General features: G+C 42.3%; 2 protein-coding genes across 2 annotated transcripts in view; one reads left to right on the top strand and one right to left on the bottom strand.

Moving 5' to 3' along the window:
• SLC35D3 (solute carrier family 35 member D3) overlaps window positions 1–27,433 on the bottom strand; it is a 325,732-nt gene that overhangs the window by 228,338 nt on the left and 69,961 nt on the right. The gene's annotated exons all lie outside the window — the stretch shown is intronic.
• Window positions 7,573–26,090, top strand: IFNGR1 (interferon gamma receptor 1). The gene is made up of 7 exons (XM_080999723.1): window positions 7,573–7,738; window positions 12,923–13,040; window positions 13,208–13,377; window positions 16,232–16,401; window positions 19,485–19,662; window positions 21,129–21,247; window positions 22,927–26,090. Exons 1-7 carry the CDS (start codon window positions 7,651–7,653, stop codon window positions 23,359–23,361), a joined length of 1,278 nt encoding a protein of 425 aa, XP_080855849.1. The 5' UTR covers window positions 7,573–7,650; the 3' UTR covers window positions 23,362–26,090.

Genomic DNA, 27,433 nt, shown 5'->3' with positions numbered 1-27,433 from the left:
GATCAAAGTGGACACATAACAGTTTACTCATTTTCTTACAGTGTTCTTGACCAGAACATATAGTAAATACTTGATTTACTATACAGTATGTGATCTTCCCATCCTGCAATAAAAAACTATTATAATATCCATTTATTTATATTCTATCAACACCAATAACTATTACTGACAGAATGCAGAGATAAACTATTCAATCAGTCTGGTAGCTCCACAATGCTTCAACTACCTCTGTTTCAAATCTATATTTTGTTTCAGACATCTCAGGGTAGGGCATGCTTCTACAACTTTTGGAGTAGATACGTTAGGGCTTTTGCAAACACTCTTTTCGTTGTATAATTAATGTACAGTTGCTACTTGATTAACTGACTAATTTGGGAGGGGAGATTCAAAAGTCTTTCTCTCAAGGAAGCGTTCTGTGGTTCAGCAATCACTTTTTCACAGGTCTCAAACAAGAAGAATCTGCCAATGTGAAAAAATGAAGTTTTACTGTTTGGGGTCTACTGTTTGGAGGAATGTGATTATATGGGTGTTATGAGCACTTCCGGGCTAGTGGCACCTACTAACATCACTGTGATAAGCAACACACTTGTGACATCATCCCACTTTGTAAACATTTTATTTTAAATTTGGCTTCTTTCGAGGCTGCAAAACAGCCACTGCACCATTCCAGTGCAGGAGCAGTCAAGCAATGTTTTATAAAGAAAAACAAAGCCTGGAAAAGTTATGACTGCTCTTGCAGCCTGCCCTAACTTTTCAATGAATGGACGGATGTTCCCTCCTCTGGAAATAGCTCTAGCATCTGTGCTCTCCATCTCCAGGACTGTAGTGCCTGTTTTGTTTTGTTTTAATAACTGCAAACTGTTTTGTTTTAATAACTGCAAACTGCAATCTTTTCACAGCACAGATATCAATTCCTCTCCGCATCCCTCGGCAACAAGGATATCCATTTTCTTTGGGGATAGGGTTGTTTAGCCCAGCTGCTGGATCAGGTGAATGTAATCTAATTCCCTATAAGGAGAGTCCTATAACTATATGGTTTTTCGAAGTTTCCCGATATGTGAGAGAAAATGAATTCTACCTGCAATCATATAAAATATATATTTAAAATTTGAACATTAAATCATTGGTCTAGCTATAATATTTCTTTAAAAAATAAAAGTTTAGACAGCTGCTCTGGAAGACATCAGAGTCTACTAGGATTGAGATATGAGATCCAACGCAAGGATTTACTCTCATTCTTTATACACCCAAGTTAAAACTCCTTCTCCCATCTAGCCATGCCTCATGCTTAAAAATTCCATCAAAACACTAAATGCCACATGTAAAACATCACAACAGGAAATACTGCTTTTTATCAGGTACCTTAAGACTTATTATCTAATATTTTTATACTGCACATTTCTGAAAATGAGAATATTGCAAAATGTTTCATATTTGTTATGTTATCAACTGCTTCAACTGAATGATACACCACAAGCAAAGAAATAGCACCACTGTTCATGCATCCGATAAGAAAGCCAGTGCCTGGGGGATTTCATCTCTCAGCAACAGTGCGCACTGCTACATGTCTACTCAGAAGTAAGCCCACTGAGTTCACCTGGGTTTACTTCCAGGTAAAGGGGAATAGCATTACAGCTTTAGATACAGACCCACTTGTTTGGAAGTTAATTCAATGGGTCTTAATTCTGAGTAGACACATAAAGAATTTGAGCTGAAAAGCAGATAATTTCTATGATGCCACGCCATTACTCATAATTTGCCTGACTTGCAAATTGATTTCCAAAATAATAAAATCTATCAAGATAACCAAATCACAGTATCAAAAATAAGCAGTAATTCCATATTATGATATATATCGATAACAAGAAAACAGCATATGACCTTCAAATTCCCATAAAAGCCTGCCAACATAATTAAAAATAGCCTTACAGTTTGGGGGGTTTTTTGGGCAGGGGATAAGTACCAACTAATGTGGCTTGGTTTCATTACTAATCATAAAATATGAGCGTTTCTCTTTTCTGTGTAATTTCCAGTTAAAGATTGCATGACATCAAATGAATGTATGCAGATTTGTAGACATTATCAGCATGGAGACCATACTTTTTTGGCAAGGTCTTCATGTTATGCATTACAGATAGCTGGTGAAAAGTCAGACTCGAGCTGGTTGCTGTGTTAGAGTGACTCCAAGTGGATTTCCTAAGTAAGTACAGTACCTTAGAAAATGAACAGATTTACAAAGTAAATCTCAACCCAACAAAAAAATGATTATATGATTTAACTTATATTCAGAAATCCCCTCTGTATGCTTGTAGACACCCTGATAGGGTGAGGGCAATCTGCATATGGAAACAAGATTTGATCCTGCACACACACACAAAAGATGCTGCTTGGTAATAGTGAACTCATTCACTGTGGGTCCCTCTCTAGCTAAAATGACACTACTTACGCACGGGGGAGGCAACAGTAGGTTTGGGGAAACCATCCCCAAGTACACAAAAAGAACCTTTAGGAAAGCAACCTCTAAATGCGGCAAGGATCCACCCAACAGCTCAATGAGGTCTAGGCTTGCCCAGTGACTGCAAAATGCTGAGAGATGGGATTGGGAGAACTGAGGAGATAGGAAATGGAGTGGAATATCCTAAGAAAGGGTATGGCTGGCTGGCAGGAACCCTGCTTGAACAGGAACACTCCACACTGCAATATTTTGTTTTGGGTCCAACTTCTAAAACGTAGCTGTCTTTTTAATGTTAATTGTCTACCCTTAGACTTATTTTATTGTTACTTTTGTATTATCTTGCTGGACTATTTGGGTGGGCCCACACTCGGTACTTGGGGGCTGCACAGGCAATGCCTCTTGATGGATCAGGGCCAAACATGCATCAACAAAGAGCCGCCTTGAAAGCACCAAGCACATTCATATTTGAGAGTGGTGTAACTAATTCCAGACACCTTATTTCCTCTATGCCTTTCACAAAATTGGCAGTGGCTTGAAGCCTGGCAGTCCATTTTGGCAGGGAAATCTTCCACTGAGCAGTTTGCACACAAATTGCTAGTGTACATGACAGTATGATAATCCTCCCTGCTCTCCTTATGGAGAGACACATGGGGATTTGCATTAATTAACTGCCCCTGAATGGTTCTGCCTGTGGAGCTCAGTACACTGGGGAACCAATTGCAACATTTAGGACTCCTCCAGACATCCTATTTGTTATGCATTCATGATTATTTGTGCTCATGATGGTACTGGAGCGGTTATACACGATCCCAATTTCAATACTGTTTGCCCCTGCAAAAGCTTCTGGCCTGCTTTGCCACCAGCTGGTGTATGCCAACTTCCTGCTGAAATCCTGTAACTTTTCATGCCACAAATGTATTTATGTACATACTTCAGCAATTTGTATACTGCTTGATCACAGTCATCTCTAAGTAGTCTCTAAATGACCCAGGAAACTGTTCATGTCCCACTTTTCATGCACTGTAGCATAATAGTAATACTACAGCAATACTGGGGAAGCATTGAAGAACAGCTAATAATGGGGTGATGTGTGGCTGGTCCAGTATAAGTCCACCACATGTGTGCCACTTGCTTTTTGCCACCCTAGCTTACTGTGAAGAGTACAATTTAAAATGCCACTGGTCTCAAGCTTGGCAGCCCAGTTCACCCATCCCTAAGGCCAACCCTGATTGGACTAGTGTTCTGTGGCCCCCTAGTACTTGTGCTCTAGGGTTCTGCATGACACTCTTTTGTCCACAATGCAATTTAACATCTATATCAAGCCACTGTGAGAAGTGGTTAGGGATTTAGGAGTATGGTGTTAACACTAGGCTGATGACATGCAGCTCTATTTCTCCCTAACAGCTGAATCAGGCGTGTTGGTGCAAGCCCTGAATCAGTGTCTGAATGCAGTGATGGACTGAATGGGTGGTCAATAAATGGAGTGTGAATCCTGGGAAGATGGAGGTTCTGTGAGTAGGTGGTTCCCATGTCTGGAATATTCGCGATTGCCTGATCTGGATGGGGTTAAATTTCTTCTAAAGGAACAGGTGTGTAGCTTGGAGACATCTATTTCATTAGACATCCAAGCAACTGGTGTGGCTGGAAGTGCCTTTTCCCCGCTTCAGCTGGTGCATATCAGATAACCTGGCCACTGTACTCCATGCATTGGCAGTCTTGATACTGGATTACTGTAATAAATTATATATGGGGCTGCCATTGGGACCGGTTCAGAAGCTCTAGCTAGTAGCAAATTCAGTAGCTGACTTCAGTGGCTAGACTGTTGATGGGGGTACACAGTCAACAGCATGTTACACATCTGCTGAAACATCTGCACTGCTTTACTCATATGGCTCCAGGTCAGATTCAAGGTTCTTGTGCTATTGTACAACTTGGGTCCAGGGTACCTTAAGGACCATTTGAGCCCTAATATCCAAGCTCAGTCACTGAGGTCATCCAGAGGAGTGTTGTTAGCTGTCTCCCATGTTACAGAAGCCCAAATGGTGGTCATTTAGTGTCACTGGTTCCACACTCTTCCAGCAGAGATTTGGTAGGCATCCTTGCTCATCCTTGCCCTTGAAATTTGGGCTCTCAAATTTCAGCAGACACCAAAATTCGGCACCAGCCCCCTCATCTCTAGCACACCATTCTACATCATAGTTGTGGTGCCCCCCACATCACCCGTGCCCAGTGTGGCCAAACTGGTCTTGCTACCCTAAAACTGCTCCTGTCCTTGCTATTGACTCCTGAAGAACATTTTATGCCAACAGGCCTATGCAGCTGTTTAAACCAGGCATAGGCTAACTGGGCCCTCCAGATGTTTTGGGACTACAACTCCCATCATCCCTGAGCACTGGTCCTATTAGCTAGGGATGATGGGAGTTGTAGTCCCAAAATATCTGGAGGGCCCAGTTTGCCTATGCTTGGTTTAAACTGTGTTGATTAATCATTTTAATGATTATTTTGTATTGTTTTTATGATATTTAATGTTTTATTATATATATTATTGTTTTATGCCACTTTGATACTATATATGAGCTGATGATATATAAATACTTTTATAAATAAGTAAGTAAATAAATAAAAGGTGTCACCCTCACGTACATTGTGAAAATGCAAGCAGAAGAATGATAGAGTGAATGCAGAAATCAGCCTGAGTCTCACAGAGTTCAGTGGCATCACCCTTGAGCAAGTAATGTGCAAGACAATTCATGAGTCAATGCAGCAGCAACAGGAGCGCCACCTGGGGGGCGGGGGTCTGATGGCTTCCAAATTTTCAAGGGGGCGGGCCCCTCAAAATTCCACAGCAGCCCATTGTGTGGCGTGCGCGAGAGACATTATCACATTGAGTGGTGTGTGCGCATGACGTCAGCACGGCATGTGGCGTGGGCTCTCTCAGTCACGGGGGCAAGGCAGTGTTGAGCAGCATAGTTATTCTATCCTGGAGCTGAAGGGACACATTCAATATCCACCCCCTTGCACAATGGAAATAGGCATGTGCAGCAGGACATGCCTTCTCTTCTCCTTACAGATCATCACATGGACTCAAAATCTACTCTGGATTTTGGGGGGACTGCAGGGGGGAAGAGAGGAAGGAGCCACATTGTATGAGCCTATACCCACTCATGCTACATTGAATCTTACTTCAAAATTTAGAATTCTTTATAGTATATTCACAATTTCATACCAAGTCATCCTGCTAGGGTCTCCCACTCCAGATATTGTTGGACTCCAGTTTCGCTTAGCTCCAGTAAACATGGCCAATGGTCAGGGCTGATGGGAGCTGTGGCGTGGAAACATCTGGAGGCCTCCCCCATAGTAAGGGATGTAATCTGAAATTGGAGTAGGCATTTATTATAACTGTTAAAACCACTGGGAAAGTGAAATAGGTGAGGTTAACACTTTTTCACTATGAGGTCAGTATTTCCTGTGCTGCGGTGACTTAGAAAAAAACCAAAGCATTCGCTTCAAACAAATGTAGCACCACAATGTCCTTGGTATGCTCAGTCATTTATGAATGTGTTTATAAGCATAGTTATTTCTACTTCCCTGATAAAAGCATAAATGTACAAAAGTTACTATTGTTTTTGCATATTGCACCAGTAATACAGAGCAGAATTTCATACAGGAAAACATCTTTCAGACCTGGATGGGGAAAATTTCTCAGCCACAGGGTCACATTCTTTGTGGCTAACCTTCCAGAGTTTATAAGCCAGTAAGGGGACAGGCTCTGGAATTTTTGGCTGTAGAGACCCTGCTCATTGGAGCTATGAGGAAAAACAAGCTTTGCAAGTATGTGTTTATAGCTGTACACTGACATAGCAATAAAACCAGGTCACGCAACCCTCTCGTTCTGTCTGAGATAGTACGGTCCCAAGCAACCTCAAGTTCTGCTGGTTCTCACAAGAGAGTTGATGTGAGCAATACGTGAACACTTAAAGCACCTTTTAAATTTCAAGAGTGGTCACAGCACACGGAGCTATGACATCCCTCCCCTTGATGCTGCAATTAGACTTGACATCATTAAATTTCCCATTGCAGCAAATCCAAACCGGTTTTTTTAAAGCCTAGCTGTTTCACGAGGGAATTTTTTTTAAAGGGTGGAGCTTCAGACAGGGAGGGTAGAGTTAAACACATCTGGGCTGAGAACAAGAAGTTCCCCACTCCTTTTTTTTTGGACTCTAATATTTCAAGCATCTCCAGAACTGACACTGGTCTCTTTTGCTGGAATCTTAAAAACATGGTAAGAAGCCTGCTGAATCAGAACAAAAGCCCATCTAGTCCAGCATTCTGCTTCCACTACCACCTTTCAGTGTTTTTAGCCAGTGTTGGAAGTTAAAGTTATGACTGAGTGATGCGATGCAGAAAATTCTAGGGTCACACGGAAAGTCAAGAGCAGATCAAAACTGTAAAATGAACTAGGATATATTTTCTTTAGTCAATGTCGCAGGAACGTACTGTTTCACTTTGAAACTGTATTGTGCATACCTGTATGTGAGCCTATAGTTTTTCCTGTAGTTTCAGACAATGGAGAAGGAACCTCGTGGTTTTATTTTGAGGGGACTCCCCGCTTCATTTTGAGGCTGTCTTTTTTGTTTGGTTGCCGATAAATGTGAACGCCCACGAAATCCAGAATTTTAGTGTGGCCATGATTGGGAATGATTTGTGCTCACACACGAAAACTTAAGAAAAGAAAGGGTGACTCTGTTTGACCTTTTGCTCTAGCTATTGTGAGGTCAACACAAATAACCACAACAAATGCTCTTCAGATTAGATACATTGCTTGTTCGCAACTTAACATTTAGCTGATCCAAGCATGGGCATTGGATAAGCTCTGATGCTTGAAGTGTTCACGTCTTGCTCACATCAACTCTCTCGTGAGAACCAGCAAAACCTGAGGTTGCCTGGGACCGTACTATCTCAGCCAGAACAAGAGGCAGCTGCAGCTTTATTATGCTCACGCGCCTCCCCAGAGAAGGGACTCTCCAGCCGAAGAGTCCGGAGGCCGCCCCTTTCCAGCCACCCCGCCCCTCCGTGGGAGCCCGGCTGGGTGGGTGGGACTTTCTCCGAGGGAGCGGCTCCAGCAGCGGAAGTGCGGAGGCGGCCAACGGTGCTTTTTGCCCTGCCGCGGTTTGTTGTGGTTCGGGGTGAGGAGAATGGGGCCGGCGGAGCTCCTGGTCGCCCTGGCGGTCTTGCCGTGGGCCTTCCGCGGCCGGTCTGGCGCGCTGGCACTGCCGGAGAAAGGTACCGTGGGAGGGGAACGGGTCGGGCCTCTTCCTGAAGCGAGGCGCCGCCGGAGCCTGGCGCATTGTTCAGCGCGGCTGGCTCCGCGAATTCGACTCTTAGGGATTCCTGGATTAAGAGGCCTGGGCTATGGGTTTTAGGATCTGGTTTCTGGAATGAGTTTTCCGGTATGCCAAAGCTCGGTTGGTTCAGCGCTGGTCATTTTTGCTCGCTTCTGGTCTTGGCGGCGGCGCGCCTTCTCCACGCTTCCCTCTTTGGATTTTACGCATGGTCCGCGCGTAGGTTAAGTATTTCGAAGGAGGCATCATCTCCAGTTACTGATCTTCGTTGCAAAGTCGACCGGGCACTTTGAAACACACGGGAAAGCCCCCTTTTGAAACAGGCCCATTCGTAATGGGCTGCCCAAAAAATATGGGGACGTTATTTATCCGCGTCAAATTTATTTATTCATTGCGTTTTTATATCCCACATGTTGCGTGTGCGCCGTTCATGTACCCTGGTATCAGGTATGCACGAAAGACATTATGCCCACCCCAACGCCATTCTAGGCTTCGAGTGAGTCAGGGTTTGTTAGAACTGATTGTGAGGCCTCAAATCCGTACAGCCGAATACAGTATACTGTACTAAGTTGATCTGCCTTGCCAGCCAGCACTGCATTTACTTCCCACATATTGTCAAATATGCAGCTAGTGCTTCCAGGTCACAGAGTTTTAAGTGACTTTAGACCCCTGCTTGTGTTTTGCTCTTCTCTAAGGCTTTGTGATTTGGAAAATGTTTGTGATTTTCTTTTTTCATCCTGTATTGCATTATAGAAGAAGTAGGTTCTCTGGCACTTATTCATACAAGGAAGTAGATAAGGAAGTTGATTCTTGTATTTTAATATTTTGCTGGAAGCCGCCCTGAGTGGCAGGGGAAACCCAGCCAGATGGGTGGGGTATAAATAATAAATTATTTATTATTAGAGTTAAGCAACATGGTATAAGCAGATTTACTTAAGTTACAGTAAATATGCCACATAGCATGTGAGTTGTATGCCCAACTGTGTTGCCTGGATTTTTGTTGCTATAGGTGAGGCAATTTTCAGGCAAAATCTTCCATAACTCAGAAGATCTCTTTTTGCTGTGCTGATCCACAATGAAGCATTCTGTGATAAATTCCCAGTTCATGCAGATTCTACATTGTATTTTTTTAAATAAAAGTATTTATCTACTGCTGTATCATGTATCACAACAGTTTACAACAATATAAAAGCATGCAATGAATCCATTAAAAAAATACTGTAGAACAAAGGACCTGGTTAGTGCCCAATATTAACTGTTGCTTACACTCAAACTAGCACACAATAACCTGCAAGGGGTCTGTGATTGAATTGTGAGAAATTTTTGCCAAAAGGCCACACTCAGTGGCTTCTTTTATTAGTTTTCCGATTATAACCCAATTATACAATACCAGTTAGTTCCAAATTAATACAATTTCATTAAAGTGAGAACTCTTAAATTGGGACAGGGCCAGTCATGGAAGTCAAATGTGTTCAGCGTAATATATTTCAGTGCTATTCTTTTTGTTATTAGAGTGAATGGCAGTCTTTAACTTAATATGAGAGAAAGTAAAGTGAACCTACCCTTTAGTTTATTTACAAATGCCCCAAGTCCTAAATTTTCCAGCCATGCATATTTTTATTGTGATATGGCCTTTAGCACTGTATTTGCTGTGGATTTTTTGCTCCCAAACTGGCCGTGCAAAAGGCTGTTAGTGCTTAGGTATGAATCATTAGGTATATCAGTGTGATATTATGTCACCCTTTGTCATAGCTGTCAACGTTTTCCTTTTTTTAAGGGAAATTCCCTTATTCCGAATAGGATTCCTCGCAAGAAAAGGGAAAAGTTGACAGCTATGCCCTTTGTTGACCTAATGTTTCAGACTACGGTTCCCATCAGCCACAGCTATTACAGCTGTGCTGGTTGGGCTGATGGGAGGAGTAGTCCAAAAGCATAGAGGGCATGACATTGGTAAAGACCATATTAGGCGTATAAAGTTATAGATTAATCAGAGTAACACCTGGGTTTGTTTGCTCGTGCTGGTGCATGTGATCAAGGGATACATGGGGCTACCTTTGAAGGTGACCCGGAAACTACAGAATGCGGCAACTAGACTGGTGACTGGGAGCGGCCGCCGAGACCATATAACACCGGTCCTGAAAAATCTTCATTGGCTCCCAGTACATTTCTGAGCACAATTCCAAGCGTTGGTGCTGACCTTTAAAGCCCTAAACGGCTTCAGTCCTGTATACCTGAAGGAGCGTCTCCACCCACATCATCTAGCCTGGACACTGAGGTCCAGTGCTGAGGGCCTTCTGGCGGTTACCTCGCTGTGAGAAGTGAGGTTACAGGGAACCAGGCAGAGGGCCTGTGGAACACCCTTCCTTCAGATGTCAAGGCAATAAACAACTATTTTACTTTTAAAAGACAACTGAAGGCGGCCCTGTTTAGGGGAGTTTTTAATGTCTGATGCTGTATTGTTTTTAATATTCAGTTGGCAGCCGCCCAGAGTGGCTGGGGAAACCCAGCCAGATGGGCGGGGTATAAATAATAAATTATTATAATATTATTATAGGCATGGACTGAAGCATAGTGAAGCAGGGATGTGTGCAGGGGTGAGGCAGCAGAGTAGATGTGCACTTTTGCTCTCTACACCTGTGCTCTGGGGCGGGGGGGGGGGGCACACAGTATTGATATGGGGCCTTCAGCAGTTGTACAGTTGATCCAGACAATGATAATCAATAAATCTTGGACTCTGCAAGTTAAGCACACTAGGCTGCTAAACTAACTTGTCCATAAAGGTCACTTAAAATCAGCTGGCCCTGGACCCATGAAATGAATGTAAACTCTTTCTTTTCACAATACTTCTGAATTCTAAAGATAAGTTATTAGTGTTAACCTATTGAATCAGTCTAGTAAGATTTCGACACATCCTCTGTATCAGGAATAGCTAACTCACAGGCTGCCTCTGTTCCACCAAGCAGCCTTTTGTGGTCTTTAAGACCCTCAAATTTGTCATCTGTTGTTGTTCTAATGTGCTTTTAGTTTGTTAATTTTACTCATGTGTGTTTCCTACTGTGATGCCATGAGCTCTCCAAAATTTGTCAAGATTTTAATTTTTTGATGAGTGCTTCCATAGGTCTCCTGTGACACTGATTCCAAAAAGTTGTTTGTGAGTCCCCAATGGGCCCACTAAATTTGATACTGTATTTAGAAAATAATACTGACTACTACTGTGATGCCATGATGTCAGATTTGTGTGTCTGTGTGTGACATCTCTAAGATACCTCAAATTTTTTATTCCATATGAATTTAACCAGGAAGGATAAAAATTGATTTAAAATAGTGTAGTCTTTTGGAAAGAAGCTTTTAAAACTGTTCTCACTATGGCCACTTTTGCATTTGGGCTGCCATGTTCATCTTGACATACATGCTCTGAAGAAGTGACTATGGTTCAAGGTGGCCTTTGGCTCTTTAGGAAGGCATGAGGAACAGATGTGGAGCAAGTATTTGAAGAGGCACTCGGGAAATCTCTTGGAACTCTAGTTGCGTATTTTCTGGAAATATGTTAGAGATCCCCAGCTTAGTATCGTTTAGCAGCTGGTGTGCTTGTAGCTGCAAAACTCAAGTTTGGAAACTCAAGTTTGGAAGGCCTCTAAGGAATAGTTGTTTACTAAAAGCTAGGAACTTTTAGCTTCACATAGTGCATCGTCCTGAGTGTGGAAAGGATATTGTCAGCTTAGTGAACTGTCCTTTTCTTCCTTTTGCTTACACTCCTGAAAAGTTTAAAAGATGGCTCCATGATAGAGATAAGTATTATGTTGCCTGCTTTAATGAAAGGTGGATTATCTCTATAACTAAGTAAAATGTATCTTCCCTTTTATCCAGTGGAAGACTCAAAGGCATTCATTTGGAACTTAAAATGTTGCACCTACATTGCACAATATGAGTAAAAACATAACTTGTGGGTGCCAGTGCAAGAGGAAGTCCTGGCTATATTTTACAGTTGTAGATGAAGCATCCTGTGGAGTTTAACAAGGGTACCCACTGTGTGCAAAAACCCTGCAAGGGGTCTGCCCAAATACCAGGAAGCAGCAGGAGTCAGGAGAAGTTGTATTTGTTCATGAGCTACAGAACAGCAGCTCAGCATAGCAGGCAAGACTAAGATGCTTACCCATTTCTACTGAGCTATGGAGGGAACTACATCAAGAGAGGGGAGGGGGTGTTCCTGTCACAGACTAGACCTGTCTCTTAATGAGAAAGGCCTCACTCACTACACTAGAAGTGGCTAGACCAGGTGGCTTAGCAGGATTATTACCCCTGGTTTGTCATGATGTACAGAAAGTTTTGTGGGAAGAAATTGGAAGAAAATGTTGAAATATAGGAAATAGGTAAAAACAACTAGGGAGGGAAATGAGGCTATTAAAAAGTACAATATAACTTTAAGAACGAAGTTTGGTTCCCCCCCCCCCCCAAAAAAAACATTTTTCTTCAGGTCATGTGTTTTAGATCATATGCCTGAAACAAGGTTGAGCTTACAGCTGGTTTTTTGTTTTTGCAAGGTGTTCTGGGAGCCTCTCTCTCTCTTACTAAAGTGGAGCGTATAAATAATTTAAATTTGGGGTGGTTTTTAGTAGTTAATTCATAGTGAGGGAGGTAGCTTACCAACCTCAAGCTCTCTGTGCCACCTTGGTTCATGCAGGGTGGTACAATTTTTGAAGGCTGGTATCATTGCAGAGCTACAGTTGGTATATTTGTAGAAATTTTCACTTGAATTATCACCTCATTAGACTTACTGACATGCGTCCTGAAAGTGGGCTGAGTGCACGCAGGACAGACCTCCTTTGCTTCCGTGCATTTGACATAAGGTCAGAATAAGCTGTAGGTGCCCACATCCTCACATGCAAACCCCTCCATCCAGATTTCAGGCATAGAGGTTGGACATTTCCTACATGTATAGGAATGCACATGTATGTGACATATGGGAGGCTGCAGAAACACACATGGCAATTCTGCTGTCCACCCCACCCCTGGTGTGTTCTGTTTATATCCTTCTGCTAGAATTATAAATAGTCATTTGGTTGGCTGTTTTCAAAATTCATTTAATTCAGTTGCATCAAAGCAGTAATAATATTTGCCTTTTCAGTGCCTTCACCAAGCAATATTGTCATAGATTCATATAATTTCAACACCTCTGTTCGGTGGGATTACAAAAGTGTGTCTTCAAAGACTCTCTTTACTGTGAGCATCCTGTGCTATGATAGGTAAGACTGTTTTGACTTTGTACCTCCCCCAAATGTTTGTTCGTTCAATGCTGTCTTCTAATGAATCAGCAGATTAACAAAAATAAACTTTTTTTGCAATTTTATCACACTTTATAAATTTGAATATGAACTTCGAATGTTTTCTTTTTTTGTTTTTTTTTACATAGGGCTGGTGACGTGGAAGTTGATAACTGTGTAAACATAACACAACACTATTGTGATATCACCCACGAGGTTGATGAGTCGTGTGATACGTTTTGGGTGAAGGTTAAAGCTCTTAATGGACTGCATGAATCTGACTATACACGTTCAGACCGATATCATGTGTTCGAGAATGGTAAGTTGTCGTTGAAATATGTAAGGCTTCTAGATCTTGAGTGTGGGCTATCCTTTGCAATGGGGCTAGGGAATCTCCAGGCTGCAGGGCAATCAAGGGCTCACATGGGGGTTCAACTTACCCCACAAGGTTGCAGTTTGCAGGTGCTCCTGTATTTGACATGGTCACTGGAGGCTAAGGTGGCATTTTTTTCCACTCTAGCATGTTCACCAGCTACGATCCCTTTTGGACAAAGGTGATCTGGCCACTATACTCCATGCTGTGGTAATTTCCAGATTGGATTACTGAAACGCGCTCTACTTGGGGCTACCCTTGACGACTCAGAAACTTCAGTTGGTCCAAAAGGCAGCAACCAGATTACTGACTGGGGTTCCATTTAAATCTCATACAACTGTGTTTTAAAACAGTTGCAGTGGTTCCCAGTTTGTTTCTGGGCCCAATTCAAGGTGCCACTCACTTTGCTGTTTAAAGCCCTAAACAACTCAGGCCCCCAATATCTGAAAGACTGTCTCCTTCCCTACAGACCCTCTGTGGTGCTGAGACCAGCAGAAAAGGCCCTCTTGGTAGTTCTAAGGCTTGGGAGGGCAGCCAGGAGAGGGCATTCTGTGTGGCGGCCCCTAAGCTGTGGAACTACCTACGCACACAGGTGTGCCTCGCACCTTCATTGTACTGTTCAAACACCTGCACCTACAGGTGTTTTCAGGACCCACCTTATTTTTATGGTTGTGGATTGTTTTAAATTGTCTGTAATGTTGTTTTAATGTTGTAACCCAACCTGGGACCTTAAGGTGAAGGGTGGGTACTACTACTACTACTACTACTATTTTCCCCAAACCACACCTAGCCAAACATCAACTGTTACTGATTATGCCAGCTGAAGGGCAGACAGTCAGGGTTTAATACTTCACTGTTTGTCAAGTTCCCAGCAGGGAGCAAGATCACAGAGCAGGATTAAATCTAGTTATAGGTAGGTAGCCGTGTTGGTCTGCTGTAGTCGAAATAAAATAAAAAAAATTCCTTCCAGTAGCACCTTAGAGACCAACTAAGTTTGTTATTGGTATGAGCTTTTATTGGTATCTGAAGAAGTGTGCATGCACACAAAAGCTCATACCAATAACAAACTTACTGTAGTTGGTTTCTAAGGTGCTACTGGAAGGAAATTTTTTATCAGGATTAAATCATCACTCATCTGAGTGACAAAGCCAGTGCTTTTTTCCTAGAAAAATAGGTGCCGGTACTCACCATGAAGTTGTTACAGTAAGTGCCACACTTTTTAACAACAACAAAAGTGCCAGTACTGGGTACCCTGAAAATAATAATAATAATAATAATAATAATAATAATTTATTTATACCCCACCCATCTGTCTGGGCTTCCCCAGCCACTCTGGGTGGTTTCCAACAAAATATTAAAATACAGCACTGATTGTCTGAAAGCAGCTCTTGTACACAACCTTTTTGAAAGAGACTTCTGCAAAGGCTTTAAGCCTGTCCCTGCTCTCCAGGTTGAGCCCCTCCAAAGGGGAGCGGCTGTCTTAAAGTCTTTTGTAAATCTCCCTCTTTTAAGTACCCAGTCTCAGAGGCTAAGAAGTGAAGTGCAAGGTGACTTGGAAAAGGGTTTGCAAGTCTCCTTTATTCCCCTCTGAGATCAGGAACGTAAAGCGGGGAGACTCACAGAGCCCTTTGCAGGCTTCCCTCGCTCCCCTTTTAAGCCTCCAAGCTCAGGGGCTTAAGAGTGGAGCATGGGGAGTAGGCCTGGGTGATAATATTGATTTATCGCCCAGGACCGGTATGAGGAGCAGACCACAATGTTGGTTTCACTTAGTGGTATATCGCTGGTGAAACCGCCACCACTCCTGAGTCCCTCTGCTAACAGCGTCCACTGGAGGGAGTCAAGAGTTCCTTCCTCAAGCGGGCACTGCTTGTTCCTCCCTCTGCATCTTTAAACTGATCCACTAAGGAGTGTGCAGCTGCCCTTGCCTCGGTTGAGCAGTTAAAGGAGCCCCCAGCCTGGCAAGCCAGCGGTGCGGTGGAGGCTCTGAAACTGCTCCGCTGAGGGGAGCGCGGTTGCTACTCCTCAGTTGAGCAGTTTAACATCCCCCCCGCATATGAGACAGCCCTGGTGCTCTCGCAGCTTGCACATGAATGGCAAGAGCATCGGGGTGCTTTAACTGCTCGCTGTGGGGAGCAGCAACCCTCTCCCCACAGCTGAGCAGCGCATACAAGCTGCGTTGTCCCAGTCTGCAAGCCTGGGTGAAACTGCCTCAGCTCTTGCCAGCGCATCTTGTTTTTTCATCATCCTGGTATATCGCCCAACCCCACATTGTTTGGCTGGCAATACACCGTGATGTCGAAAAGCTGATATCGCCCAGCCCTAAGGGGGAGATGTGTGTAGCACAGGTGAGCAGCCTATGACAAATAGTACCTGCCTCCAATTAAAATGGCTTTGTTAATGCTCCAATTATGATTCATGTGGGATAGCTTCACAATTTCCATACTGAATATCTTCACGGGTTGTTGATTCTCTCTATTGATTATCATTTTAATTATTTCTGTAGTACTTCACAGAGTTAAAAAAATGTATAGTTGTTATTCTTGCAGCACAGCACTTTGAGGTATATTAAGAGAGTGGCATGGCCCAGGCAGCCTGATTCCTACATACAGTAGAATTTTAGCCAATACAAATGGGCTGAGGGTTGCATTCTGTCCACAAGTTGTTCCCCAGATAAGATCTGATGATTCACCCATACTGCTTCAATACGCTGATAAATGTTTAAAGTTGTCTGTAGCTAACTTTCTTGCATTGCAGTACTGTGAACTGTTTGATATTAATAGGAAAAGTTTAACTGTTTCAGGCCGAATAGCACCACCAAAATTTAGTATCTACATTGAGAATCATCTAATAAAAGTTGTTACTGAAGTTCCTCTCACTCCATATGGCAAGAAGTTCCCACTTACTTTAAGGGCAAACATCACAGACTTCACCTCCAGAGTGTTCCTTTGGGAAAAAGGACACCCGGAAAAGGTAAATTTAAGACTATGAACTTCTCTCCCTAATGTAGAGGCTGTTTTTGATGTGATGCTCAGAGAACAATTTCAGCATAGTTCTGATGAGCTTCAGTTCACCAGCAGGCACATGAAGTATATTCCACACATTTTTTAGGAAACTGGAAGTTGCCTAATGGCTGGACTTCTGGGTGTGCTTTGTTTCCTGTTTCCTGCTGTATGCTTAATATTCTTGAGCTGTGAAGGGACATCCTGTTTTTCTTCTTGATATTAGCATGGGGAAGGTAAAGGCCTGAAAAAAAATGTGTTTCTTTCAAAGTGTGTGCTTGCTTCTCTCAATCTACAAGTGTACCACTGATAGCACTATTTCCCCTTAAGGGCATAGTTGGCCAGATTTCTTTTTGATAAGTGCTGCAAACCTCAACGACATAAATTCACATGATTGACCTGTTCATTTATGCTGAAGCACTGACAGTTTTGCAATGACAGTTGGAATTCTTTACCCAAGTCATTCCTGTTACTTACTGTGTTCAGAAGCTGTGTGTGTGTCTCTGAATCAGGAGTACAGCATAGAGATTTTAATGGACAATCTCATGTGCCCTAAGTCTGTTCAATGTGCTACTCATCACAGCAAGACAATTTAAAACAATACATTGAAAACAATTTATGTTAAACAGGTTTCTAAGTATTGTGTACATTAGGGTACAGTTAAAGTTTCAGTTTCCCCATTTTTTTCAAGAAACAAAGCTTTATCTCTTAGAGTACTGATGGTTTAATTGTGCTACAGCAGTAACAATAGTATATAGTGTCTTTTAAAATAAGGTAGTAATTTACCACACCCACACCAACACGCACCTACCTTAAAATTTAAGAGAAGAAATCACCAGGGAGGAAGAGATTTGTGAAAATTATGTAGGATCCAGCTGCATATTGCCACTGAAGACCTGGGGCAGTGCTTCCACCTTGGATTAGAATAAAGGTTAAGGTAAAGGTACCGCTGACCATTAGGTCCAGTCACGGACGAGTCTGGGGTTGCACGCTCATCTCGCTCTATAGGCTGAGGGAGCCGGCATTTGTCCGCAGACAGCTTTCGGGTCATGTGGCCAGCATGACTAAGCTGCTTCTGGTGAACCAGAGCAGCGCACGGAAACACTGTTTACCTTCCCGCTGGAGCGGTTCCTATTTATCTACTGGCACTTTGACGTGCTTTCAAACTGCTAGGTTGGCAGGAGCAGGGACTGAGCAACAGGAGCTCACCCCGTTGCAGGGATTCGAACCGCCAACCTTCCGATCGACAATCCCTAGGCTCAGTGGTTTAGACCACAGCGCCACCCGCTTCCCTCTGGATTAGAATAATGAGCACTAAATAATGAAAATGGGGGGAAGCAGAGGAAGAAAGGGACTTGGTGAGGAAGAGAGTGCTAGCAAAATGTTGGGAACAAGTAGGGCCACATTGTGAGAGAAAAGACAAAACAAAGGACAAGAGAATGCAGGCACTTAGAAGCAAAGAGCAAAAGTTTAAAATGAATGTCATAATGAAAGGGGAGCCAGTAAAGAAGACAGAAGTGGTCAGTCCAGGAGGCAGGATGGGCAAAATGAGTAGCAGATTTGAGAATTCAAGATAGAGGGTGGAGAAGAGAATTAAGCATGCCTGGGGAGGGAATTAGGCAAGCTTGATGCTTTAAGTAATAGAGGCAGCATAAAATCAGTATAAACCAATGTTTTAGTTGTAGGAGGAGAAAGAATGAAATTTGGAAATATTCAGCAAATGCAGGATAATGTAATGGTAAAGAAGAAAAGACAGGAATTTCTGTCTCTTTTTTAAATAGACTTTTTAAAAGAGACAGTAATAATGGAACTAAAGAGGAGGAGCGGTAAAGAGGAGGAACTATAAATTCGATATATATTTATTAGTTATTTCATTTGAAACAATTGGGGGGCAGGGCGGAATCCCAATATGTATTTTCATGTATCTAGGTATATGCCCCACAATATGTTGGTCATTGATCTAAAGATACTGCAAGTCTCTTGTTCTTTTTTTTTTTTTTTATAAAATATTTATTCAAATTTTAAGGTTACAGAAAAAGTAAAAAGTAAAAAAAGAAAAACAAATCCCATACATCCTACAAATCACATACATCCTACAAAAAAAAAAACACAATACAAAAAAAAATACACAAGACAAAAAATCACAATAAAAAAATAACAAAAGAAAAATTCAACTTAAACCATTAAAACCGTTTTCTCATTTACTTATTTCCGTGACTTCCTCTCACTTCTCTGCTTTGTATTCTAATTCAAATCATATCTCCAGCAAATCCTTCTAACCTTCTTTTCATTTGCTTATTTTGACATTCGAAAATATTTAATTCTCCTCTCTCTTTTATTTTACACTTCATATTTACTTATTCCATTATACTCTGTCTGCCAATACGGTCTAATATTCTTCTCCAACCTTTTCTAACATTCTTTTATATTACAATATTTCTGAAGATATATTTTAAATTTTTTCCAATCTTCTTCGATCGACCCTTCTTCTTGATCTCGTCTCTTGTTCTAACACTGTGAGGCTAAATCAGTGTTTCAGTGAAAGAGAAGACAGTTGATGAGAAACAATAACATGGTTCTGTTAAGCAAAAAAACCCCAATAGCTTTTAAGAGCACAAAGAGGGATACTGCATGTTGAAATAGCAATGAGGTTAGAGAGAAAGGAAGAATGTGGACCAGGACCCTGATTAGTTGAAACACCACTGACACGGAAGTAGGAATGGAGGTGGAGGGGAAGACAGAGGAAAGGGGGAAATGAGAAAATTGATTGCATCATGTTAGGAACAGGGAAGTAAACCACATACAGTATAAATCATGCAGTGGGGAAACAGAGATGGATAATCTGACTAATTCTAAGAACATGGAAAGAAAAATCTGGTTGTATCATGGAGCCCACAAAAAAGGCTTTTTCCATTCTGCAAATCTTCAGTAGCAAATTAGGTTGTTAGTAGGCAGTGTTTAAATCAGCTGGCAGCCCCCTTCCTGTTTCTTTGCATATATTGTATTTACATAAACAAGTGTAACTTTAAAAAAAAGTTTTTTTGTTATTTACAGCGTCAAAAATTTGAGGCAGAGGACGTATGTAATGACACATCATGTACCATATCTATTCAAGTTCCTTCTTCGGAAAGCTTGTATTGTGTTTCAGTTCAAGGATTTTCAGAAGAGTTTGCCATTCAGAGTGAAGAATCTGAAGAGAGGTGTATTGACATTCCTCCTAAACACTCATCAGGTAAATAAGTTAATTCTTCATTATTTTGAAAGCCTCATAATCTGCAGAGCAGAGGATCATACAGAAGCACCAGGACAGGGGTGGGGAACCTTTACGGCTCTATGGGCCATAGTCTTAACAAAATCTGCCTCATAAACCAAATTGGACAGGTTGGCAAGCCGGCTACCCCTTAGTCACCTGCCATCATTGTGATGTCACATGATTGACTGGGTGGGGGTGGACTGCAGCCTCCACATCTTTGCAAAAACAGCCTCTTTCCTCCTTTACTTAGAAGTAACCACCACTGAATTCAGTGGTTACCGTGGTCACTCAGCTTCATAATTTGGAGTAGAGGAGGATCACAACTTTCACAGGGGTTAGGTTCAGATATTGTACATATAGTCAAAACTGTGTGTAGCTAGAACAACCCTGGAATCACTCCCACCTGACCATCCCTGCCTTTCCAGTGCTGGCACACTGTGTAGGTCTTGCCTGCAATGCAGGGTGTCAGGAACCTCTCAGAACACAGTAAGCCAGGCAGAGGGCTTAAAGTTGCTTTCTGCACCAGCACTTTTCAGCTCTCTGCTTTGCGTGCATTTGTGTGACCATGGGTGACCAGCCACCAGGTGCATAAAGCTGCGATCGTGCAAAGTAAGTGTGTGCAAGTTGCAAGTCGACTGTGCTTGCATAGTTGCCATTCTGTCTAGATTCACGGGTGCTAGTTCACCTTTTTCTGACTGCTCCATCTTTATAACCTCCAGCTGTTCAACTGCTGCAGTTATGGGACGGCCCACAAACACATCCAGGGAGTTCTGTGTTTCAAAATGCAGCTTCCTGGTTCCTAATTTGTGAGAGGGAACCCAGGATGTCAGTCTAGCTTCTTCAGAATCATTCTCCCACCCACACCTTCAGTAGAATTCCCTACTGATGGAAGACTGCCCCTCTCAAGCTAGAAATGCTACATACAGTAGTTGTACCTTGGTTTTCAAACAGCCTAGTTCTTGAACGTTTTGGCTCCCAAACGATCAAAACCCAGAAATGACTGTTCAAGTTTTTGATTGTTCATTTGGAAGCTGCACGTCTGACAGGGCTTCCGCAGCTTCTGATTGCCTGCTTCCTTCAGGCAATCAAAAGCCACGCTTTGGTTTTCAAACGTTTTGGAAGTCGAATGGACTTCAGGCACGGTGTGTGGGTGTGTGTGTGGGTGTGTGTGGGGGTGTGTGTGTGTGAGAGAGAGAGAGAGAGAGAGAGAGAGAGAGAAAAGGTGTGGGTGGGTGGGTGGGTGGGTGGGTGTGTTCGTCTATGTATCCAGATTGTGCTCCAGGCTGTCTTATAAATAGCTCTGCGCTGCCAAGGAAGGACCTGTTAATTTACTGAAAAATATCTGTACTACTTTGAAATGTGTAGCATACATATATGTGTGAATTAATAGTATTAGACCCAATGCCTTGTTATTGTATCAAATGTCTCTCTCTTTAATTTTGTAGATTTAACAGTGCCTATAACTGTAGGTGTTCTTGGATTTCTTCTTTTGGCGGGAATCCTTGCAGGAATCTACACATGGTTCAGTAAAAAACAGAGAACAATTAAACTTCCTAAGTCTCTGGTAAGTTCTCTGTAGGAGCCTAAAGCTCTTTTCTTCATATGTTGTTGTTGTTGTTTAGTCGTTTAGTCGTGTCTGACTCTTCGTGTCCCCATGGACCAGAGCACGCCAGGCACTCCTGTCTTCCACTGCCTCCCGCAGCTTGGTCAAACTCATGCTGGTAGCTTCGAGAACACTGTCCAACCATCTTGTCCTCTGTCGTCCCCTTCTCCTTGTGCCCTCAATCTTTCCCAACATCAGGGTCTTTTCCAGGGAGTCTTCTCTTCTCATGAGGTGGCCAAAGTATTGGAGCCTCAGCTTCACAATCTGTCCTTCCAGTGAGCACTCAGGGCTGATTTCCTTCAGAATGGATCGGTTTGATCTTCTTGCAGTCCATGGGACTCTCAAGAGTCTCCTCCAGCACCATAATTCAAAAGCATCAATTCTTCGGCGATCAGTCTTCTTTATTGTCCAGCTCTCACTTCCATACATCACTACTGGGAAAACCATAGCTTTAACTATACGGACCTTTCTTCATATATAATGTCTTAATAGCAAACAGACTCAAATTTTATTTTGTTGGTTCTCTTATAAAACTTACATGCTGCTTTATAGCTTCAAGAGACTCCCAAAGAGGGTTGCAAAAGTTTTCAAAATACAGTCAATACACAGTTATAATATTATGCACTATGCAGCATTTGGTAGAACACATTGAGTAAGGCATAGGCAAACTCGGCCCGCCAAATGTTTTTTGGGACTACAATTCCCATCATCCCTGACCACTGGTCCTGTTAGCTAAGGATGATGGGAGTTGTAGTCCCAAAACATCTGGAAGGCCGAGTTTGTCTATGCCTGGAGTAAGCGAGGACTGCTTTCTTCCTAATAACCTCTGCTGTTCAGGCCCAAAGCTGAAAAAAACCTTCCGCTGCTGGTATAAAACGCTTTGACGCAGCACTGACAAAAATGTTGGGCCCGAGTGACTATTAGATGGTAGCAGCGGTGTTCAGAATGCAGTGTCCATGGCATAGCACTGCATTGTGGGGAGATTAGAAATGCTGTCAGCAAGTTCAGCCACATGGGGCCCTGTGCACATCTTGGTCCCTGTGGTGCCTGACACAACCTGGCAGTATTAGTAGTCAAAAGCAAAGACCATTTTAACTTTTATGGCATTTATCCCACTTTTTGCTTTTAAATATCCAAATACACATTTATGTTCAAATGATGAATAAAAGATTGCAATGCATCATATCAATTTAAGCAAAACATAAGATTGAGTATTTTATCTTGAAATCTCATATTCCAGTGATTTATGAACTCCCATCTTTCAGTAAGCTTATGGATTACTTGGACTTCTTTACTCCTCTTACAATTTTTATAGGGCTATAACTAAACACGGGAGCTGTATGACAAATTTATCACATATTTTATTATGACTTATTTGTGTTGGACCGGATTATTATATTTTGCTCTTTCTTCAGCTTGTAAACTGCCTTGTGCATAGCAATATAGAAAGGCGGTATAAAAATTAAAAGTGAAATGAAATGAAATGAAGGACAGGGAAGAAGCTGAAAGATGAGCAAACTGATGCACTCCCATGTGTTCATGCATGCTAAAACGGATGAGAAATGGGCTGTGTGTTATCTTTTGTTTCCAAGGAAAATAACTTGCCACTAATTTTTTCATTTCCTTTTTCGTTTCTTAAGGCTGCTGTGGTAAGAAACATGAACCCAGTCAACTTTGACCCCAGACCAGAAGGCAGACACGCTGTTCTTGTAACTGAACCAGACATTAAGCCAGAGTCAGATCCCTCAGGAGAGGCCACTGGCCTCAGTGACTCTGACCAAGAAGCAGATACACTTCACTCTCAGAGATCTTCAAGTCTCCATGAAGGCATTATTGTGGAAATCTCTGAAGGTGAACAAAGTGCCGAAGAGAATGAAAATTATTTTAGAGACGTCAGTGGCCAAGAAGAGATGTGTAGCAGTGTTCCAAATCTGGATCTTCCCAATGCAGATGTGGAACAACCCACACTCCCAGATAGCTGCAGAAAGATTTCTGGTTATGACAGACGTTGGCTTCCTCCTGATGTGGAAGAATGGCTGAAAACACAGAGTTCCAGTGACACACCAGAAGCCTAAGAGGTCCGTTTCTCAATCTGAGAACATTGTAAAAGAGAGAGAGAGAAGCAATTACTTTTGACTGTCACAAATATCCATTGTAAAGGTTTATAAGCACTTAGGGTTATCTGAAGTATTCTGCTATAAATTTGAAGAATTGTAGAGTTGGAAGGAAGACTGAGGGTCAACTGGTCCAACCCCCTGCAATGCAAGAATCATAATCTTTTGCTACCCCCACTGTGGGAAGCAGTATGCTTTTTTGAATACTGGCTGCAGGAAACCTCAGGATGTGAAATGCTGTGTTTCAGGCCCTGGTTGTGTGCTTCCTGTAGGCATCTGCTTGGCCAACTAACTGTGAGAACAGCATTCAGACCTAGATGGATCACTTGCTGCAATTTTTTACTTCTCATAATATATGTTTTTATGATTTATGATGTGAAATTTGAAACTATGATTTCCCAATCCTACAAAAGGTATGTTGCAAGCTAACACTCACATATTTAAGAGTAAGCCACATTGAATCTCTTACTTCAAAGAAGACCTGACAGTTTTATTATAACCAAAGACTTAGTTTTACTGTACAGCTACACGCACACTTCTAGAGAAGGGCTTCAGCTAACTTTTCTAATAATAGCTATATAGATACAGTTAAATAAGTTTCCATAAATATCCTCAAGCATTAATTTGTACCCGCCGCACCAACATGCTTGGGCCTTGGTCTGTGGTCAACTGATTTTAATGCCCCTCTATCTGGATACCTTCCCCTAACTGTGTAGAGTTTCCAGTCTAGTGTAGTTCGCTCTTCCTTTTCTTTGGACTGAGAGTTGGAACTGATAAAAACTCTCATCGCCACATAGATGGGTGCAAATACAGGTCGCGTCCCTTGCGACTGCAAAGCCTGTGAGCTACAGCCATGTATAAAATGAAGTGTGTGTGAATTGATAGAAATTACACACACACACCCCTTGTTTGTTCTCAGGTACCGTGTTCACTTCGGAAAGGCATTATTATGAGCAATAGGTTCACATTAATGCCTCTCCCCAAATTGCATTTTCATTTCACCCACTGACAGGGCAGCGTTTAAAAATCTGATACTCATAACAAGACACAGCTCACTTGGAAGTGGGGGGGGGGGGACCTAATAGAATGACAGTAACACACCAGATGCTCCAGCCTCATAAATTAGGAAAAGATTATGCATAGCCAGCTGTACCATATAAATGCCCAGTTTTTTATACGGCACCATGACTCTTGGTGTTTATCATATGGCCTAGCATCTGGTCAGCCCTGTCCACTTCCTATATATCTGCTCTGCTTTGGGGGTTATTTATATTCAGGGCTTTCTCCCCCATTTGTATTGTTCCTTAGTCTAGTCTACCTATAATAAGACACAAATGTGGGCTGATACGGGAGGGGGAGGGGACCACACAATGTCAAACGGCCTAGACAGCAAAAAAGGGGAAGCAATGCACTAACTGGCGCCACATGGGGAACTGAACAGACGAAAGTCAGAGGATTTCTGTACAGTCTCCCTTTTTACTGCAGATTCATTGCGTATGTGCAATGCAGTGTATGCTTACCCACTGCAGGAAGAGCTGCTTGACCTTCCTAAACTAATGAACTGTTCAGCAAAATCTTCATTTCTACCTGAGATTATCAAGGCGTTTTGGGGCCATCTAAATACTGTTCTGGGTTTTTGAACAACCTACAGATAGGCTGACTCTGCAGAGCCCAAGGCTGAAGCATTCACCCATTCTGCCAGTAGTATGGTGGAGGAGATGTAACCACAGATTGGGAAGTACCTACATTGGGGGGAGGGTGACAAGTGACCATAAGGGCCACAGTAACTCTCTCCTGATAGTTAGGCATTCCACTACCTACCCACACAATAAACCTATGATACAGGAAGTGCACTGTTAACTCTGAATTGGCTCCATTAGCCCTCAGTGATGTCACAGTGCCAAATCAGGTGGGTTATTGAGTGTTGGGGATGCCATCGCATCTACATTGTGTTGCCTGAGAGGAAGAAGCGGTTCCAGTGGACAAAGTAAAATATATGCCAAAGCAACTACTGCCCGTTCAGCAGCAAAAAAGTTCATCCTAGTTTCTTTACAAGTGGGTGATTAATATGGTGCCAGTTAAACTTCATGTTTGCAGCTTTTATTTTATTTCTGGTTAGTTCTCTGTTTATATCTGAAAGCCATATCTGTCGTTAGCCTAGGGTTTAGCACTGATCTGTAATGTGTGAGAGCCAGCGTGGTGTAGTGGTTAAGAGCGGTGGACTCATAATCTGGTGAATCGGGTTCACGTCTCCACTCCTCCACATGCAGCTGCTGGGTGACCTTGGGCTAGTCACACTTCTCTGAAGTCTCTCAGCCTCACTCGCCTCACAGAGTGTTTGCTGTGGGGGAGGAAGGGAAAGGAGAATGTTAGCTGCTTTGAGACTCCTTAGGGTAGTGATAAAGCAGGATATCAAATCCAAACTCCTCCTCTTCTTCTTTATCTCCCACCTCTCTGTTCTGTGACCAACATTAGCCACAAAGTTCTAAAAATGCTGTGTTTGAATTATGGGCATGGAACTTCTAATCCAAGTTTGTAATGTTAAAGCACTTTTGTACAGATTTGTTTTTAATTACATACATGTTTGTTATAAAAATATATGTGTGTGTCTTTATATTTCTTATTTTCAAAATGACTGTTGGCTAGAAGGCAAAATAAACGTTCCTTCTGGAAGACACCAATTACATAAATATTTCTGCATGGAATTTGTTTTTAAATAAACTTAAAAATGCAGGCACCAAAAAGGAAGAACATCTCAGTACAACAAGATCACTAATGTAAAGGGGAATGGATGTAACACTTCTGAATAATTCTGGGACACTTAAACAGCCTTAATTCACTAAAAAGTTTAAATCATGGAAAAAATAATGCCAATAGATGGCACTCTTGTTCTGTGTTTTCCAGACTAGCATCTGGACAGTAATTGATTCCAGCTAAGGCAAGGAAGCTATGATTAGTTTCTGTTCTTCACAATAGCTACCTTATAGACATAGTTGATCTAATAATATGCACTAAAATTTTCTGTCTCTGTTAAATTGAAGAAATGTACTTGGGTTCTTTTTCTTTTTTAAATTATACTCAAACACTGCTCAGTATCTTATTTCCTTTTGTCACTTCATATACCATGTAAGCCTCCTGAGCTGTGACAAAAACAGAACTGGAGATTGGGGGGGGGGGCTCTTTCCCCATCAGCAAAGTACCCTTTCGTTTGCAGAGAGCTTCCATCTCTGCAGTATTTTGGAACCCTGGCAACCTAGAGGACTAGCTGCTTTGAATGTAACTATGCCAGTGACCATTGCAAGTTACCAAAAGACCTAGGAAGCTGCCTTCTACTGAGTCAGACCATCAGTCCATCTAGCTCAACATTGTCTACAGGATTTCAAGAGGGTCTCTCCCAGTCCTGCTTGGAGGTGCTGGAGACTGAACCTTGGATCTTCTGGATGCAAAGCACATACTCTGTCACCCTTGCCGATACAGCAGCAAGTGATTCCTTACTGTGACAGAGAAAAGGAAGAAGCCTGAGGCCACACTTCTCCATAGTTGAGAGAGAGAGAGAGATGTTCTCTCGCTGTCTCCCCGTCCCAGTATGCCAAACAGGTCCAAAGGAACAATTTAGACTGAAGTACAGAGAACAGACTTCATCCATGTAGATCCACCAGTATTGGTGTCTCCTTGGTGGTTATGCCACCTATACCCCAACAATTTAATAAGAATATACCCTGCCATGTCACAGATGCTTTAGCTGAGATTCCTGCATTGCAGGAGGAAAGACCCTGGGTGACCCATGGGATCCTTTCCAACTCTACAATTCTATAACAAGTCAGTATCTTCAGTACCTCCAGCGGAGGGGGGTTAAGAGGGGCATTTGTGCCCCCTTCCAGTTGAAAAATAATCCCCAGTTCCCAGCTTTCATCATTTTATTAAGAGGTTAAGTTTCTGGCATTGGCAGAACCAGAGATCATGCAAAATGTACAGGCATTGTTCTCAATGTTATTATGTGAGAAACTAGCCTGCTCCCCCTTTTTCAAATTCT

The sequence above is a fragment of the Podarcis pityusensis genome (genome assembly GCF_964106645.2).
Source record: "Podarcis pityusensis genome assembly, chromosome: 3".
NCBI lineage: Eukaryota > Metazoa > Chordata > Lepidosauria > Squamata > Lacertidae > Podarcis > Podarcis pityusensis.
Note: the sequence above shows the minus strand (reverse complement) of the source record. Positions and strands in the feature narration are given on the sequence as shown.

Excerpts from the sequence above, each read along its gene's own strand:
- IFNGR1 (XM_080999723.1), top strand. The coding sequence starts at position 7,651 with ATGGGGCCGGCGGAGCTCCTGGTCGCCCTGGCGGTCTTGCCGTGGGCC. Across the intron at positions 13,378-16,231 it reads ATATCATGTGTTCGAGAATG|GCCGAATAGCACCACCAAAA; the intron begins GTAAGTTGTCGT and ends TAACTGTTTCAG. Across the intron at positions 16,402-19,484 it reads AAAAAGGACACCCGGAAAAG|CGTCAAAAATTTGAGGCAGA; the intron begins GTAAATTTAAGA and ends TGTTATTTACAG.